General features: G+C 39.6%; 1 protein-coding gene across 1 annotated transcript in view; it reads right to left on the bottom strand.

The window, feature by feature from the left end:
- Window positions 1-19,814, bottom strand: part of SLC27A2 (solute carrier family 27 member 2) — a 54,181-nt gene that overhangs the window by 18,551 nt on the left and 15,816 nt on the right. The window contains exons 2-5 of the mRNA XM_082387922.1: window positions 19,529-19,738; window positions 15,753-15,911; window positions 13,308-13,432; window positions 525-719 (exon numbers count right to left, since the gene is read on the bottom strand). Of these exons, the coding sequence (XP_082244048.1) occupies window positions 525-719; window positions 13,308-13,432; window positions 15,753-15,911; window positions 19,529-19,738 (689 nt within the window). The remainder of the gene's footprint in view (window positions 1-524; window positions 720-13,307; window positions 13,433-15,752; window positions 15,912-19,528; window positions 19,739-19,814) is intronic.

The following is a 19,814-nucleotide window of genomic DNA, read 5'->3' as shown; positions in this document are numbered from 1 at the left end:
CTCTGATGCACCCTGGTTCTCTCGAAGGAGTGGTTCTTAACCCTGGCTGAACAGCTTAAAAAAAATACTGATGCCTGGGCCCCCCCTCAGAACAATTGAATCCAAAGCTCAGGGGGTGGGGGCCCTGCACCTATATGTATAAAAAATTCCCCTGGTGGTGGTAACGTACAGCATGATGAAAGGGAAATACCACATTTCATGGTGTATAGTAAACATACAGAACTGGTAACCTTCAGGTGTTTTAACATATACAAGTATAAATGGCATTAGAAGACTTCACACAAGTTGCAGATGGCAAAGGCATAATGGGTTGTTTTTAATAGAAATTAATATTTTAAAATTAGAGGACCCTGTCATTTTTAGGTCATTGTCACAGAGCCTGAGCAAAACCTCTCTTGGTGATATGAATGGGCCATGGCTCTGAGACTGCATGGAATTCTGATGATAACATCATCATGACATAGCTTTTAAGAGAAATCTCCATGTGCTGAAAGCTGGCTGCCCTCATTTTTCAATGTACTTACTCTCTGTAGGTAGTTTACTCTTCCAACAGCACCGACTTTTCTCGTGTAATTCATAAATCCGATATTGCCTTCAGTGGAAGCATAGAACTCATAAATGTGAATGTCCCCAAATCTCTTGATGAATTCTCTCCACACATCTCCTCGCAAACCATTTCCCAATGCCATTCTCACTTTATGGTCACGATCGTTTGGTTTCTGTAGCAGGACGAAGAAGAGACCAAGCTGAAACATCTTTGGAGCCTGTACTTACATATTAATAATGGCCTTTATGTTTCTACATATTTATGTTGGTTATGAGCTGACCTCAGTGCATGCCTTTTCTGTCATCCACACGTATTACACCTCCCCCCCCCGCAACACACACAGTATGGGCCGACAGTTGGAACTCTGATTTAATAGTTGAAAGGCTTGGATTTTCCCATTTTGATTTGTCACTTGATGGAACTCAGTGATGCCAACATTTAATCCATATCCAATCTGAAGCTTAAGTCATGTGTTGATTGTTTTCTTGATGAGGCTGGTGGATCTCAGTGAATTGCCAGAAAGGAAAGGCCCCGTGGGAGAGGTCTGTCAGAGACTGACACAATCTGAAGCAATAATCTTCACTTGACAATGACGAAGAAAATGGGAACACAGTCCAGGCAAAGAGAGAGAATCATTTTCTACAGTCATTCAAGACAATTCATGGGAGGGCCTGGCGGGACTGGGGAGAAGACTCTTGATCATGGATTTGTCTAACAGATAGACCCAGTGGTCACAAGAGCAGGTAGAGCTGAACCAACACAACGAAACTGTTCTGATGGGATGGGAAGGGGAAGAGAGAGAGGAAGCTGGCTTCCAGTTGCCTGAGGTGGCCTGGGAGGAATATGCTTTGCTATAAATAAAAATCACAAGGTTCTTCATGACAGGGAGATCAGCTCGGTGCTTTGTGACCACCTAGAGGGGTGGGATAGGGAGGGTGGGAGGGAGGGAGATGCAAGAGGGAAGAGATATGGGAACATATGAATATGTATAACTGATTCACTTTGTTATAAAGCAGAAACTAACACACCATTGTAAAGCAATTATACTCCAATAAAGATGTTAAAAAAAAATCACAAAGGAAAGGCTGTTTTGGGTATAAGAATTGAAAGCAGAGCTTGTATGAGCAAGAGAGGGGGGTGAGGACTGGTCTGCTTTCCATTAATGAGGCCCTACAAATATGTCCAAACCTTGGGTAATTTTAATGATATTTTATATTAATAAGTTACTTGATGTGATGTCAGGAGATCACAGCCTGGAGGGAGGGACAGGTAAATAAGTATAATTTTAACTTGCAAAATCTGTAACTTGATGACCTCTACTCTAACCGAAAACAGGGCGGAGCGGGGTAGAAGTGCTAGGTAACTAGGATTCTCCTCTCCTATCAAATGTGAATTTCTTTGACTGAACAGCAACTTGCTTAAAAGAGCAAATGTTCTAGGGAGTATTTTGTACCTTATTTCCTCCTCCGTGAAATCACTGTGAAGTGATTTTGGAATAAGAGATCCTTTTTGAAAAAAAAAAAAAGTTTGCAGAGGGAGGCTGGCAGTTCTCTGACAAGGGGAGGACCTTTGATACGGCAGTTAGAAACCAAACCAAACAAACCTTGAATTGGTTTCCATGTGAAAGGAGCCAAGGAGCCCGTGGCGCAGCATGTATGCATTTAATTTTTAAGTAGCTCCTTGGTCAAAACTCAGGTGGTGAAGTTCTTTCAGGAGTCCTAACCAGAGAGGCGGACGATACCTTTCACTAGTTAAAACAGGGCCCCTTGTGCCGTCTTTTAGAGGAGGAAATGTGTAGAGAGAGAGAGACTAGGCGTGTTGTCCCAGTGTTTCTTCACCAGGGTGTTGAGGAGACTTACCTGAGAAGCCTTCTGAACCTGCACGAACTTATTTGTTCTGACTGAGTGGGAACCTATTCTCTTCATCAGCTCTATTGGTCCCTAAGTCACTGAATCAATTCCCTTTTATAATTATCAAGTACTTATAAGTCAGGAGACTATATATCTGGTTTGCCAGGGCTGATCCTGGTTTACACCTGTTGTCCTGATGTGCTTATTAACGACACTCCTTTCATTCTCAAATGTCCCTGTTTGGATAGTGGTTTATAGGGTCATCCTGTCTGTAAGGCACTACTCTCCTCAGCAAGGATTGTCAGCTTTCCAGAGGCTACCTTTGCCCCCCACACTGCTGTCCCTCACTGCCACTCTGAGAATAAACCATCACAAATATTTGTGGAAAACTTACTTTTGCTTGAAAATAACCACCTGACCTGGGGTTGACTTGGTCCCAGGCCTGCGTGAGAAGCTCCAAAGTAGCGTTCCAGTGTGTAGACCAGAGACCTTACTTCTTCTATATGCAGCCCACAATCACCCTCTTAGTTCATTTCCTTGTCTAATGGGTGGTGAACATCTATCTCTCCCATTAGACTGTAAGCTCCTTTGAGGCCAAATCTCTCTATATATCATCCACCGTGCCTGGGCCTGTGCTTTGCATATAGTGCAATTCCTGCAGTAAAAGAAGAAATAACCTCCACCAGGAAACCCTCAACTTCCTTGTTCAACAGTTAATGGCCGGGACATCAGCACCAGGGCAGGGTTTAGGGTGCAGGAGGCGGCAGTGCTCTGGAGATGCGGGCCAGCCTCAGAGGTGCAGCTGTCACCTATGGGTGCCAGGTAGCTGGGCTCACGGTCACAGTGCCATCAGCTTAGTTTTCATCATAAACTGAGGGATCTTATTACACCAGCAGAAGGGATTAAGGCTGTAGGCTGGAAATGTTTGTGGACGCAAACCGAGAGGCCCCTGGAGGCTTCAGAGATGTCTGGTTCTCATCTAAGCTTTTGCTCACCAGGGCCTGAGAGTACTGGTGTTTCTCCAAAAGAAGAAACAGTATTTCCTCACCACCAAAGCCACTCCCCAAAGGTCAAGGGTCACCTTCTCATTTTTCTTTAACAAAGATCGAACATTCTATTCCACATTAGAGGTGAGGTGCAACATGCAAACACACCTGGGGGATTTTAATCCACCATGGATTGAATGACTGATGAAGGGTGAGAGGTCAGGGTGTCCAGAGAGGGTGCAGGGCACCAGGTAATCAGAGGAAGCAGCAGACTTTTATTGAGGGCTTTGCTATGTGCCAGGCAATTGCCCTGCATTATCTTAAGGTTCTAAGGAGCCCTATTGAAATGTGAGAGGTAATCAAGTATTTGCCTCATATTACAATTGAGGAAACGGAACTTTGAGAAGTTTAAAATAATTTGCCCAAGATCACACAGGTAGAAACACAGTTGTCCCCAGATTCAAATCCAAATCTACATGACTTCGGAGAGCACTCTTTTCCTTAGTTAAAAAAAAAGCGACACACACACACACAGAATTTAAGAACCAAATAGTACTGAAAGGATTTACATGAAGAAATGTTATTCCACTTATCTGCCCTCATCCTTTGCCTTCAGCCTACCACCACCCAGAGGCAGACAATTTTAACCCCTGTAGCTGTTTCTTCTCACCTGCATATTTCTAAATTAAATGCTTATACCACTATCTTTTGATTAATCACTTTAGACATTACTTACTGATTTCCTATTGTGCTGGATGGGGATTAAGCTCTCTCCCAATTTTTCAATATCACAATTTTTGGTTAAATCAATATTCAGTGCTCACGTTACTTTGCCCCTAATCCACTGCTGATGAGCTAAGTATAATATACTATGAACAAATTCTTGAACAAATGTTTGTTTTTCCTGGGATTAATTTCCTCCCTGCCCCTTTGCTTCATTTTCTTAGTTTCTGTTTGTAGTTCTTTCCTTACCCTCCAAAAGCATCTAAATACAATGTTCCTCCTTCTATCAGATGATATAATTTCCTTTTTTCCATTTTTCTTCCTTTTATCCTTTTGCTCCAATCTGAACGAGTTGTTTTCCAGGCCTGGGGATACCCTTTGCCTCTCTTTCCTGGATCTTGTGTCTTCCTTTTTCTTTTTTTACTCTCCTGTTTGGGTGGAATACTTTCTCTAGAAACTTCCTAAAGGAGGGTATACAGGAGGTAAGATTTTTTTGAGACTTTGAATGTCTGAAAAAATTCTTATTTTCTACTTGATTGATAATTTGGTTGGATATGAAATTCTAGATAGGTAATAATGTTTACTTAGAATTTTGAAGGCACTGCTCCCTGTAGCTTCCAGCTTGAGTGTTGCTGTTGGCAAGTCAACTGTTATTCTTATAGAATCTTCTCTCTTTCTCTTTTTTTAAAATAGGCAATCATTTTAAAATAATTAATCAATTAATTTTATTTTTGGCTGCGTTGGGTCTTCGTTGCTGCATGCGGGCTTTCTCTAGTTGTGGCAAGTGTGGGCTACTCTTTGTTGTGGTGCATGGGCTTCTCAGTGTGGTGGCTTCTCCTGTTGTGGAGCACGGGCTCTAGGCATGCAGGCTTCAGTAGTTGTGGCCCGTGGGCTCAGTAGTTGTGGCTCACGGGCTCTAGAGCACAGGCTCAGTAGTTGTGGTGCACGGGCTTGGTTGCTCCGCGGCATGTGGGATCTTCCGGGACCTGGGATCGAACCCGTGTCCCCTGCACTGGCAGGTGGATTCTTAACCACTGTGCCACCAGGGGAGTCCCTCTCTCTCTTTTTTTGATAGTCTTAAATATCATCATAGTATATTTTAAGAATTAAAAAAAAAATTCCACTCATTTTATTAGGTACTCAATTAGCCCTTTCAATCTGTCCTTCAGTTTTGGGAAGTTTTCTTGTATTATTTCTTTAATAATTTTCTCCTCTCCATTTTCACTATCCTTTTCCCTATTTCCTATTAATCAGATATTGGATCTTTTGGATTGATCCTCTAATTTTCTTATTTTGTCTCTCCTCATGTCCATCACTTTGTCTTTCCTCCAATTTTCTGTAAGATTTCTCAACTTTATCTTCCAAACTTTCTATGGATTAAGTAATTTTTAAATCGTATTTTTATTTTTCAGGAGGTCTTACTCTGTTTTTTTCTTTTTGGTAGCATACTATTTTTGTTTAATGGATATAAAATCTTCTCTAATATTTCTGAGAATATTAATTATTGATTTCTGGAAGTCTTCTCCTGCTCTTTGAATTGATGCTGCTTTTTCTTCTTTTTAGAAAATGATCTTTCCTGTTAGAGGCTTTCCTTTGGTATCTGTTCATATTTAGAAGTAAGGCAACAAAAAGATGTTTGAGCCACTTTGTGTGGTGGGGAGGGGCTGTTGCCAGGTTGGCTGCACTGTCTGGTGATGGGGCAGTGAGCCAATGTCCAGTTTCTTTTCTGAGAAAGTTTAGTTCTTCCTAAGCATAACCCTCCTCTGCTCTCTTGCCTGCAAGCATAAACTGACTACTGGAGTTCTGGAAGCTGGGCAGGGGAAGGGAGCTGGGGTCTCCCTGGTCAGTAAGTAGACAGTTACTCAATCTCTGCTCTCAGTGCCTCATCCCTACCCTCCTCTGCTCTTGGGATCCTTGAGTTCAAAGCTTCTCTAGCTCTTCTGCAGAGAATAAGCCTCCTGCCTCCTACAGAAGTGGGATATGGGAGCGGCAGGTATAGCTGTTTCATACACAGACTTTCAAAAATTCTCCTGTTTTCAAGCCTGGTACCTCATCCAAACTTCAGTTGTATTTGGTGCCTCCAATTTCTCAGGCTTTAGGAAGTCAATCACCTTCCTTCTTGTTGGTAATTGCCTCTCAAGTTTCACCCCTCTCAGCCCTGCTATGGCAATGACCTTCATCTTTCAGCTCTCTGTACTATGTAGTTCCTGGTTGCAATGTCTCTTAGTTTCTAGGATGATAGAGCTTGTGTGTCTTTTTCTTGTCCTCCTCGTTTTGGGGAAGACTTCCAAGAGGTGAAAGGGCAGAAGCTATTCACCACCTTAGAAAAATTCCTGAGTCCATGTCCTTAACAACTAGTATGCTATACTTCTGCTTGACTCCCTGAGGAGAAAAGAAAGCACCCATTGACAGGAGTGAAAGGGTGAAACTCAACCTCTTCGTTTTACAGAAGAGAGCTTTCTGTGTCTAGTGTATCTTCCCACTGCACCCAAAGGGATTGTCTTTAAAAACCACCTCCCACATCACTCTCAGGCCCTTTCGTGGTGCTTTATCACATTCACACTTGAGTCTCAGAACAGTAAAACTCTTGTTACCTGGCCCAGCCAATCAGTCTCGCCTCCTGCCATGCTGCTTGCACTTCCCAATATGGCAGGTGCTTTATTCCACTGCTCTGCCATGCTGTTCCAGCTAATCATTAGCCCTTCTTTCCCTGCATGGCTGGAAAACTTTTCTGCACCCTTCACAACTCACCTCTCTGGCAAACCTACCCTGATTCTGCTCTCTGTCCCTCTTTCCCCTGGTCTACCCCTGTCCTGGACAAACTGGACACTCTCTACTCTGTGCTGCTACACACCTCTCCATTCTGTTTTCTTTCTTCTTTTTTTTTAAGATTTTTTTTGATGTGGACCGTTTTTAAAGTCTTTATTGAATTTGTTACAACATTGCTTCTGTTTTATGTTTTGGTTTTTTGGCCACGAGGCATGTGGGATCTTAGTTCCCCAACCAGGGATTGAACCCGCATCCCCTGCATTGGAAGACGAAGTCTTAACCACTGGACCACCAGGGAAGCCCCCCTCCATTCTGTTTTCTATCTGAATGGAGGTGGTGCAGAGACAGACATTTTAGGCTGGGAAAGGACCACAGAGGTTACCTAATTTTGGAGGGAAGGCAGACAATACAAGGGAGGTGAGCTGAGTCTATTCAGCTGTTTCAGGGTTCTGGTCTATCTTATTTCCCCTTCCAAGCACCAAATTTTAAGATTTTTTGTTCCAGTTTTGTGAAAAATGCCATTGGTAATTTGATAAGGATTGCATAGAATCTGTAGATTGCCTTGGATAGTAAAGTCATTTTGACAATATCGATTCTTCCAATCCAAGAACATGGTATATCCTTCCATCTATTTGTGTCATCTTCAATTTCTTTCATCAGTGTCTTACTATAGTTTTCAGAGTACAGGTCTTTTGTCTCCTTAGGTAGGTTTATTATAAGGTATTTTATTCTTTTTGATGTGATGGTAAATAGGATTGTTTCTTGAATTTCTTTTTCTGATCTTTTGTTGTTAGTGTATAGAAATGCAACAGATTTCTGTGCATTAATTTTGTAACCAGCAACTTTACCAAATTCATTGATGAACTCTAGTAGTTTTTTGGTAGCATCTTTAGGATTTTCTATGTATAGAATCATGTCATCTGCAAACAGTGACAGTTTAACTTCTTTTCCAATTTGGATTCCTTTTATTTCTTTTTCTTCTCTGATTGCTGGAGCTAGGACTTCCAACATTATGTTGAATAAAAGTGGTGAGAGTGGACATCCTTGTTTTGTACCTGATCTTAGAGGCAATGCTTTCAGTTTTTCACTGTTGAGTATGATGTTAGCTGTAGGTTTGTTGTATATGGCTTTTATTATGTTGAGGTAGGTTTCCTGTATGCCCACTTTCTGGAGAGTCTTTATCATAAATGGGTGCTCAATTTTGTCAAAAGATTTTTCTGCATCTATTGAGATGATCATATGGTTTTTATTCTTCAATTTGTTGATGTGATGTATCATACTGATTCATTTGCACATAATGAAAAATCCTTGCATCCCTGGGATAAATTCCACTTGATCATGGTGTATGATCCTTTTAATGTATTGTTGGATTTGATTGCTAGTATTTTGTTGAGGATTTTTGTGTCTATGTTCATCAGTGACTTTGGCCTGTAATTTTCTTTTTTTGTGATATCTTTGTCTGGTTTTCATATCACTGTGATGGTGGCCTCATAGAATGAGTTTGGGAGTTTTCCTTCCTCTGCAATTTTTTGGAACAGTTTCAGAAGGATAAGTGTTAGCTCTTCTCTAAATGTTTGATAGAATTTGGCTGTGAAGCCATCAGGTCCTGGACTTTTGTTTGTTGGGAGTTTTAAAATCAGTTTCAATTTCAGTACTAGTGATTGGTCTGTTTCATATTTTCTATTTCTTCCTGGTTCAGTCTTGGGAGATTGTACCTTTCTAAGAATTTGTCCATTTCTCCCAGGTTGTCCATTTTATTGGCATACAGTTGCTTGTAGTAATCTCTTATGATCCTTTGTATTTCTGTGGTGTCAGTTGTAACTTCTCCTTTTTCATTTCCAATTTTATTGATTTGAATCCTCTCCCTTTTTTTCTTGATGAGTCTGGCTAAAGGTTTATCAATTTTGTTTATCTTTTCAAAGAACCAGCTTTTAGTTTCGTTGATCTTTGCTATCGTTTTCTTTCTTTATCTCTATTTCTGTTATTTCTGCTCTGATCTTTATGATTTCTTTCCTTCTACTAACTTTAAGTTTTGTTTGTTCTTCTTTCTCTAGTTTCTTTAGGTGTAAAGTTAGGTTGTTTATTTGAGATGTTTCTGGTTTCCTGAGGTAAGACTGTACTGCTATAAACGTCCCTCTTAGAATTGCTTTTGCTGCATTCTGTAGGTTTTGAATCGTGTGCTTTCATTTTCATTTGTCTCTAGGTATTTTTTGATTTCTTCATTGATTTCTTCAGTGATCCATTGATTGTTTAGTAGCATATTGTTTAGCCTCCAAACACAATTAAGTGTGTTTTATACAGTTTTTTTTTTCTTGTAGTTTATTTCTAACCTATAGCATTGTGGCTGGAAAAGATGCTTGATATGATTTCAATTTTCTTAAATTTACCAAGGCTCACTTGGTGGCCCAGCACATGGTCAGTCCTGGAGAACAATCCGTGTGCACTTGAGAAGAATGTGTATTCTGCTGCTTTGGGATGGAATACTCTATAAATTTCAATTAAGTCCATCTGGTCCAATGTGTCATTTAAGGCCTGTGTTTTGTTATTGATTTTCTGTCTGGGTGATCTGTCCATTGATGAAAGTGGGGTGTTAAAGTTCCCCACTACTACTGTGTTACTGTCAATTTGTCCCTTTATGGCTGTTAGTATTTGCCTTATATATTGAGGTGCTCCTATGTTGGGTCCATGTATATTTAGACTTGTTATAACTTCTTCTTGGATTGATCTCTTGATCATTATGTAGTGACCTTCTTTGTCTCTTATAACAGTCTTTATTTTAAAGTCTATTTTGTCTGATATGAGTATTGCTACTCCCTCTTTCTTGTGATTTCCATTTGCATGGAATACCTTCTTCCATCCCTTCACTTTCAGTCTGTATATGTCTCTAGGTCTGAAGTGGGTCTTTTGTAGACAGCAAATATACAGGTCTTGTTTTTGTATCCATTCAGCCAGTCTGTGTCTTTTGGTTGGAGCATTTAATCCATTTACATTTAAGGTAATTATTGATATGTATGTTCCTATTGCCATTTTCTTAATTGTTTTGGGTTTGTTTTTGTCGGTCTTTTTTCTTCCCTTCCTCTTTAGTTCTCTTCTCTTATGGTTTGATGACCATCTTTAGTGTTGTGTTTGTATCTATTGTAGTTTTTGGGTTTGCTGTTCCCATGAGGTTTTGATATAGCAGTCTATATATGTACAAGGTTGTTTTAAGTTGCTGGTCTCTTTCCCGCCTAGAGGAGTTCCTTTAGCATTTGTTGCAAAGCTCGTCTGGTGGTGCTGAATTCTTTAGCTTTGGTTTTAGCTTTTGATTTCTCCATCAAGTGTGAATGAGAGCCTGGCTGGGTCGACTGTTCTTGGTTGTAGGTTCTTCCTTTTCATCACTTTAAATATATCATGCCACTCCCTTCTGGTCTGCAGTGTTTCTGCTGAGAAATCAGCTGTTAACCTTATGGGAGTTCCCTTGTATGTTGTCATTATTTCCTTGTTGCTTTTAATATTTTTTCTTTGTCTTTAATTTTTGTCAGTTTGATTACTATATGTCTCGGCATGTTCCTCCTTGGGTTTATCCTGCCTGGGACTCTCTGTGCCTCCTGGACTTGGGTGACTGTTTCCTATCCCACGTTAGGGAAGTTTTCAGCAGTTATCTCTTCAAATATTTTCTCAGGTCCTTTCTCTATCTCTTCTCCTTCTGGGACCCCTATAATGCAAATGTTGGTGCATTTAATGTCCCAGAGGTCTCTTAGACTGTCTTCATTTCTTTTCTTTTCTTTTCTTTATTCTGTTCCACAGCAGTGATTTCCACCATTCTGTCTTCCAGGTCACTTATCCATTCTTCTGCCTCAGTTAATCTTGCTATTGATTCCTTCTAGTGTATTTTTCATTTCAGTTATTGTATTGTTCATCTCTGTTTGGTTGTTCTTTAGTTCTTCTAGGTCTTTGTTAAATGTTTCTTGCATCTTCTCGATCCTTGCCTACATTCTTCTTCTGAGATCCTGGATCATCTTCACTATCATTATTCTGAATTCTTTTTCTGGAAGGTTGCCTATCTCCACTTCACTTAGTTGTTTTTCTGGGGTTTTATCTTGTTCATTCATCTGGGACATAATCTTCGGCCTTTTCATTTTGTCTAACTTTCTGTGATTGTAGTTTCCATTCTGCAGACTGCAGGGTTGTCTGTATCCACTTCTGAGAAGTCCTTTTGATAAAATCTTTCTTTAAGCTCCCTTTAAATTCATAGAACCTGGATCTCCTGTTGTGATTTTTTTTTAATTGTGGTAAAATACATACAACGTAAAATTTACTCTCAACTATTTTATCTGTACAGTTCAGTGGTATTAAATACATTCATAATGTTATGCAACCATCACAATCATCCACATCCATAACTCCTTTCATCTTGTAAAATTGAAACTCCATACCCATTAACCTCCCTATTCCCCCCTTCCCTGCAGCTCCAAGCAGCCACTATTCTACTTTCTGTCTCTATGATTTTGAATACTCTAAGTACCTCATATAAGTGGAATCATACACTGTTCGTCTTTTTGTGATTGGCTATTTCACTTAACATAATGTCCTCAAGATTCACCCAGTGCTATGGGAAAGGTCCTCACCCGGCTTACAGCTAATTATGACCCTCATAAATCTGTTGAATGTACCCCCTGAATCAGAATAATATGTGTTAAGCCCAAACATTTGGGGGGAACACATTAATTCCCTCAAGTCAGTTATACATCTTTCAGGGGCAAGAATTTAGAGGATCATTCAGCAAAATTTGTTGATGCATAGGATGTGCCAGATACAGATCTCGGTGCTGGGGATCTGTCAATCAACAAAGCTCCTGGTGCATGGAGCTTTCATTTAACTGGAGGAGAAATATAACAGTCATATAAACATGCACTATGTCAGAAATGACAGTGCCACGAAAAGCAGAACCCACGAGATGCATGGTAAGGGGTAGGGTGGTATGTTTGAGAATTTGTAGGAGGGGTCTCTTTTATGAGGTGACATGTGGGCAGAGACTGAATGAAGTGAGGAGAGAAAGAACTAAGGCAAGAGCATCTTATAATTCTTTATGTCACACTGCTTCTGTTACAGGCATACCTCGCTTTATTGTGCTTTGCAGATACTGCATTTTTTTTTTTTTACAAATTGAAGGTTTTTGGCAAACTGGCATTGTCAGATGATCGTTAACATTTTTAGTAATAAAGTATTTTAAAATTAAGGTATGTACACTGCATTTTAAAGATAAAATGCTATTGCACACTTAACAAACTACGGTATAGTATAAACATAACTTTTATGTGCACTGGGAAACCAAAAAATTCCCAGTGTATGTAAATTGAACATAACAGTTGCTTATAAATAGCAACTGATCAACTTAGTGATCCTTTGAGTTTGTTTTCTTATGATGAGTGAAAGGATTAAAGAAAGTAGAATCTTGTGAGTTTACTGCATTATATAGTCTAGTGGTTCTCATCTGGGGTTGATTTTGCCTGCCAGGGGACATCTGGCAATGTCTGAAGACATTTTGATTATCACGACCTGGGGATATGGGGAGGGTACCACTGGCATGTCCTGGATAAAGGCCAAAGATGCTACTATACATCCTATAGTACATGGGATAAGTCCATACAGCAAAAAATAAATTGGCCACAAATATTAGCAGTGCCACTGTTGAGAAACCTTGATCTGGTCCCCAGGCAGGCTGCCCTCTCTGATGAGAGCTGAGGGACTGGGCAGAAGGAACTCTTTCAAACAACCCCTTCAAGATATCTGGATATCTGCAAATAGGACAGATCCAAAGCCCTTGGAGTTACTTACCTTTGGGGCATCTGTTCTAAGCTTGGTAACAGATTTTGTCAGATGATTTCAAAGCCATATGGGGGTTTATTCATTAATCAACATTAAGTAAAAGTTTCCTGCATGCCTGTGGTATAAGAGAGGGCAAGGAGATAAGATGTGGTCCCTGCCATCAAAGATTTTTACAGCCTAGGGAGGATGGGAGGCATGAAGACAAACATCTGCAATCTGACAAGGGCCACAAAGGAGGAGAAAACAAATGAGGTAGGGGAAGGGAGCAATGACTTTTGTTGGGGTGACCCAACAAGTAAGTTTAATATATGAGGTATCATTTGAACTGGGCTTTGACCGTGAGTAGGGTTTAAACAGGTAGAGAAAGAAGCAGAGGATATGCTAGGTAGAGGGTCAGATGTGAAAACAGGTACAAAGGTAGGGAATAATAATGTTATTACAGCAGCTGCCATCTGGTAAATCCCCTGTGGTAGGTGTGGTGCCAGCCTCTTTATCATGAGAAGTAACTGTAGTGTAAACTGAAAACCGATATACAAGAAGCAGCTGAAACCTAGCATGACCCAAAGTGACTTGAATTCCCATCTTATGCGTTTCGAAAAGATAATGAAACATGGGGAGTGTTACCTGGGGAGAGTTGCATAAATACCGAAGCAGTTCACCGATATACTGAATGATAGTGACGTTATATTTTCTGCAGTCATCCCAAAACTGGCTGGCTGAAAATTTGGCCCGCAAAACAACGGTAGCACCTACAGAGAAGTCATAGAAAGTACTAATAAAGAAATGCTACCAAAAAAGTCCCTAATTATATTTGTCACTTTTGAAATTTATAAATTTAAAAAATTTATATATGAATTATATTCACAAACAAGTATTAGGTACCAATTATATTCAATGCAAAAAAAATGAATAAGACACAGTTTTGTCCTATAGGAGCTTCCAATCTAGTGGGGGAGAAGACACAAATTTTTCTAATAAGAGTCAGTGTGCAATAAATGAGGTTCAGTGAGGCCCTAAGGGTGCGCACGTGCGCCTGTGTGTGTGTGTGTCTGTGTGTAGATTAATTCTGCTTGGGGGCAAGGGCTGAGAAAGGCATAGGATTTGAATTAGGTCTTGAGAAGTGAATATCGAGAAAGATGAGAGCATTCCTGGCAGAGGAAAAAGCATGAACATAAAGACAGGACAGTCCAGAAGGTTGGGGGATGGCCAAGACTCTGCTGACCTGTGACTAGAGTGGTGAAGGCTGGGTGGGTCAAGGGAGATGAACCTGGAGAAGCAGCTAGGGGTGCAATCCTGGAGAGTTTGTAAATGCCAGGTGGAGGAGCCTGACAGTTTTATAAGCGATGGAGAGCCAGGGTCTTGAGTAAGCAGGCGATATTCTTCTTTGATGGGTGATGTATACAGAATAATGGTTCCCAAAGACATCCACATCCTAATCCCTAGAACCTATGACTATGCTACCTTACATGACAAAAGGGACTATGTAGATGTGATTGAATTAAGGATCTTGAAATGGGAAGATTATTTTGGATTGTCTGGGAGAGCCCAATGTAATCACAGGGGTGCTTATAAGGGGAAGTCAAGAAGATCAAGGGAAGAAGGAGAAAGGTTGACAGAAACAAAAGATTGGAGTGAAATGCGTGAAAATGAAAGAAGGGGCTACAAGCCAAAGAATGCAGGCAGCCTCCAGACACTGGGAAAGGCAAGAAAATGGATTCTTCCCTAGAGCTTCCAGAAGAAATGCAGCCTTGTTGACATCTTGATTTTAGGACTTCTCACTTTCAAAACAGTAAGAGAATAAACTTGTGTTGTTTTAAACCACTAGGTTTGTGGTAATTTGTTACAGTAGCAATAGGAAACTAATACAATGGGTAAAAACAATATATCTATCATATCCAATCTAACAATAGGTATGAAATGTAGTAAAGTGAAATAAAAAAAAGTCACAAATATTTTTCACATTATTAGTTTATTTCTACTCCTAAATATACAAAAGTCCAATATTTTAGGAGAAATTTTAAAAAGTACTATATTTTCTTTTTAGCATATATCAGTTGTGCTTAAGCAAATGTGTGAGTGATTGATTTGTCCCTACAAGAGCTTCAGAGTCACCCTGTTCTTGAAGGGCCCAACAACATGATCAGACCCAGGCATTCCTTGCTGATTTGGAGACTGGTACTGATGCTGGGCTAAGTGTTTTATAGCTGATCAATAAGTTGATGAGGGAAAGGAACAGAGGCTTGGAGAATCATATGTGTATTTGTATATGCATATGCATATATGTTACTATATATAATAAATAATTATTTAAAATAAAATGTCACATGGGAGAAAAAATTAAGGCTTTTAGCTTAGTTAGAAAGTTAGAGGTGGTTTCCTAGAAGAGGTGGATATTGGACTGAGACTTTATATACACAAAGGGCAGAAATCCTACTGACAGGAGAAAGGATGACAATTCTGATTTAAATGGTAAAGTTTCAGAAGGAGAGAGAAGAGATGGAAAGCTAAGTATTCTGACCAGAGCTGAGGACCTGTGGGAGGAGGGAAGAATAAAGTACAATGGGACAACTGAATGAGAAGTTGAAATCAGATGCTAATGGAGATCAACATGTGGATTTCTGAAGACAGAAATGACATAGGAGAGTTATTTATGGAATCGAAGGATCAAGTACCTTAACCTGGATAAAGACCTAAAATATTTTAAAGAAGTTTCCTCTTTGATATGCTGAACAATTATAGCATTATATTACTAGACAAGCAGGCATGAGAAAATATAAATTCTTTTTATTTATTTATTTATTTGGCCACGTGAGATCTTAGTTCCCTGACCAGGGATTGAACCCGGGCCCTTGGCATTGAGAGCATGGAGTCCTAACCAGTGGACCACCAGGGAATTCCCTATAAATTCTTTTGGATGCTTGCTATTGTGAGCCAAACAAGCTAGTTATCAACAGGGAATTAAACACCGTTCCAGGCACACAGGAAAGTAGCAAATTTTGTATTACTTTTCCTTATGAGCACGTTGAATGTGTACTGGGCTCCAACACCTTGTTGAGAGAAAAAGCTTACCAGTCAGGATACATCCATGTAAGCCTACCAAAAGCGCAGCACTGTGGTACAAGGGTAGTGTGGTATAGACTACATCATTCTCCGTTATCCCGCTGGCGGCAGCAAGGTTGGCTCCATACCAAACGCGAAGATGATTGATCATTGCAGCTTTCGGGAGACCTTTGTAAACACACAAGAGAAGCCATGAGTGAACCAAGAGTGGTCATTCACAGACACGTGGCCTGGGAGAGAGATGTGGCTTAGGGAAGATTCATCAGCTGGTGATTAGAGGATTGCATTCAGTTACACCAGAAGTTGGCAATTTTCTTCTGTAAAGAACCAGACGGTAAATGTTTTAGGCTTTGCAGGGTCATAGTCTCTATTGCAACTACTCAACTCTGCTATTATAGCTGAAAGCAGCCACACACAAAAAGGAACAAACTTGGCTCTGTTGCCATAAAACTTTATTTACAAAACAGGTGGCGGGGCTGTTTGTGGCCCACAGGCCATAGTTTGCTGACCTCTGAGTTAGATGGTTATTACAGTAGTAAGTTGAGGGAAAAGGAAAGAATGTCCATTGAATTTCTGCTCTGGGTCTACCACCTTGCAAGGTATAGTTGATCCTTGAACAACAGGGGTTTGAACGGCTCGGGGCCACTTATATGAGGATTTTTTTCAATAGTAAATACATCCATGGTTGATTGAATCATTGAATGAAAAATCACAGATACCTAGGAGCCTATATGGAGGGCCTTCTATGAGTTATACGCATATCTTCAACTGTGTGGAGGGTCAGTACCCCTAACCTGCACATTGTTCAAGTGTCAACTGTATTTTCAAAATTTCATTTAATTCTCATAATTAATAAGTAGAATTATATTCTCTAATTTGCAGATGAGAAGGCTGAGATTCAGAGAGAGTAAATAGCCTATCCATCCTATCTCCTTCCTTCATAACCACTGTTATGAATTTCTTAGGTACTGTTCTAGAGTTTCTTTATACAGATATAAGCTCATTTGCTCATATGTTCTTGCCCTTTCCCCCATTTTTAAAAAAAAGCACACTTTTCTGCACTTGCCCCTGCTCCACTTAATGTATTTTGGAGTTCTGTCCATATTTGTATGTAGAACTTTCCCCTATTTTTTCATTCATTTATTCTCTGTCTCAGCTGCATCAAGTCCTTTGTGTGTGTGTTATAATTTATTCATATTATTTTGTGATTTCAAATGACGCTGCAGTGAATAACCTGGTCCACATGGCACTGTGCACTATGAATGATGCTCCATCTGTAGGATAAATTTGCTGCTGTGAGACTGCTAGGTGAAAAGGTATAAGTCTTTGTAATTTTGATAGACACTGCCACATTGCCTGTTATAAGGGCTGTCCCCATTTACTCCCCCATCAGTAATACATGAGTGCACCTGTTTCCTCACAGCCCTTCCAAGGTATCCTTTCAAATGTTGGGATTTTTGCCAATCTGAAAGGTGAAAAATGGTATCTCAGTGTAGTTTTATTACACCAAGTACATTTGCATTTTCTTAACTATAATTTATGGAAGTTTTTGGTAAGACTCAATTGAAAGTGTATGCTTATATTGTTTCCCATGGGAGTCAGTTCAGTTGGGAAGGGCATGAAGTCATTACCAAGGGGCTGGGGCTAGAGTTTAAGACCTGAGTGGGTAAACTGGCTTTGGGAAGAGGAAGGCAATTCTCTGTAGATTCAGATGCTTCAGTATTTGATGGTACCTTAGCTGGGTATTGCCTGAATAAAAGTAATTTGTTATAAGGCAAAGCAGTATGGCTGGCAAACTACCATCATCATAAACACAATTCACAATTCATGGTCTTTGTTGAAACAGAAGAAAGCATCAATAAATCAATTGTGTTCACCTTGGAAAAAAATTGTCCAGATAGTAAAAGCTCTGAATTATATTTTAAAAAAAAGAAAAAAAAGAAATGCGCATCCTTTGCTGGTTTGAAGTACTTTCAGAAACTTTCCTAATTAAAATTTTTGTTTTAATGAAGAAATAAGAATATCTGGTAACTATTATATAATTTTGTGCTACTGACTGCCTTTGAGGAACAAGGAAAACATTTTGTTCTCTGATTGCTTAAATGAATTTTTTTAATTAATGTTTGGAAGAGTAACTTAGCAAATATTTTATTCAGAGAGAAGAAAAGTAACATAAACATCAACCCAATTATATTCCAATTAAATCTAAATTCTGAATTATAGGATTAAATTAAAGACTGCTTATTCTCTTTTTCCCCTAAAATGGGTTTTATATTTGATGTCAAAACCTGCAATTGTGAAGAAGTATCTTAATACTATATACTTACCTATATAGTATTAAGACTAGAACACCCAATCACTAACTAAAAGGGCTTCTTTTGTCTCAATTATTTCCCAAACCAAAGTTTTCAGTTTAGTTTTACCATTCTATTAAAAATGAGGGTAAAATTTCCATATATTAAGGTAGTGTCTGGATGTAGTGGAAGCATTTGGTTAACTGTGTCATCCTACCATTCTGTTGGCATGGCGATATATAACTTTTGACAAAACAGTGACAGACATTATGCTCTGGGAATCAGCTTTAATAGGTCATCCCCAGCCACCCCTCCTCATGAGGCTCAAAGGAACCCTTATCTATTGGTTGGCCAAAAAGTTCGTTCAGGTTTTCTGTACGGTCTTATGGAATTTTACAAGGAGAATGCATGTTTGTATTACCTGCTTAAGTTAAAATTTTAACCAAAAGAGATAAATGATTCACATAGTCAACTTCCCAATATTAATAATTAGCATGCTGGGGCTAGCTTCCTGCCCTCCTCTTAAATATATCACTCTGGCTTCATATGATTACGTTTTAGTAACATTTCCCCTGGCCTAGAATAGGCAGACACCAAATAGCTGTTAAATGGATGAAGTAGGAGGTGCTCTGGCAGAGTGGTCAGTTGCATGAGCTGTGGAGTCAGCCTACCAAGGTGAATCCTGACACTTCTACTTCTGATCTTGGAAAGTTCTTAACCTCTCTAAGCATCGGTTTCTGAATCTGTAAAATAGGAATAAGAGTAGTACCCACCTTAAGAGTGGTGGGAGAATTGTATGAACAAATGACGTAAAGCTCCTAGAAGAGCACCTAGAACATCCTACCTTTAATATTGCCTGTTCCATGTAGCAGGGTTCCAGTAACACTGATAATTGGCAGTGATTTCTCTTAGTGGCTTATAAAATAATGGTGCAGCTTACACTGAAGGTGTAAAGCATCCTAGATTTGATGAAATACACTATTTTAGGCCCTCAGCTAAGAGCCATCCTACACCCACAGCACCAAACAGCTCCAAGTCAGTGTTGCATGGAAAGATAGTGGTCAAAATATTTGTATAAATATAACCCCATTATTGTTCTGCAGTCTTCTTTGGTGGGCCATTTATAATTGGTTATACATTATATATGGACTCTGGATATAATATAATCAAAATGCAGCAATCATTAAAAAAATTCCAACGACCTAGTCAGTGCCAAATCTTATCCATCATCATAACTATTTTTGTAGTTCTTGGTTAACCTCTTTATCTGTTCTATACATCAATTAGGGGGAGATATGCATAGCTTAGAGAACCCAAGCGGTTTCATATGCTATGAAACAAGATCAGTTCCCACAGGCAAAGAGCTAAATCCCCTGAAGTATTAGTTATCTGATAAGTTTTGCCGAAGAAAAGAGCATTTGAAAATCTAACCCAACATTTAACACTTTCAGGATAGGTCCACTTCTTGGAGAGTCCTCTCTTTATTTTTACCTGTGGTTCCAGAAGTATAAATGTATAAGGCAGGAGTGGAAAAGGTCACTTCCGACCTCCAGGACTCTGGGATAGATTCAGTTGACACTTCATCCACTTTATCTAAGAAAGAGTCGACCCCATCGGTGTTAGAACTTCTGCTCACGTAATAGACGGCCACACCATCTTTTTTCAGGCTTGGCAGCACCTCTTCAACAGCTGCTTGTAGTTCTTAATTTAATGAGACAAAAAATCCAAACAAACGAAATTAGTTCATTCAAGTCTATTAGTGCAATAAATTTTGCAG

This window comes from Balaenoptera borealis (assembly GCF_965194805.1).
Source record: "Balaenoptera borealis genome assembly, chromosome: 3".
Lineage (NCBI taxonomy): Eukaryota > Metazoa > Chordata > Mammalia > Artiodactyla > Balaenopteridae > Balaenoptera > Balaenoptera borealis.
Note: the sequence above shows the minus strand (reverse complement) of the source record. Positions and strands in the feature narration are given on the sequence as shown.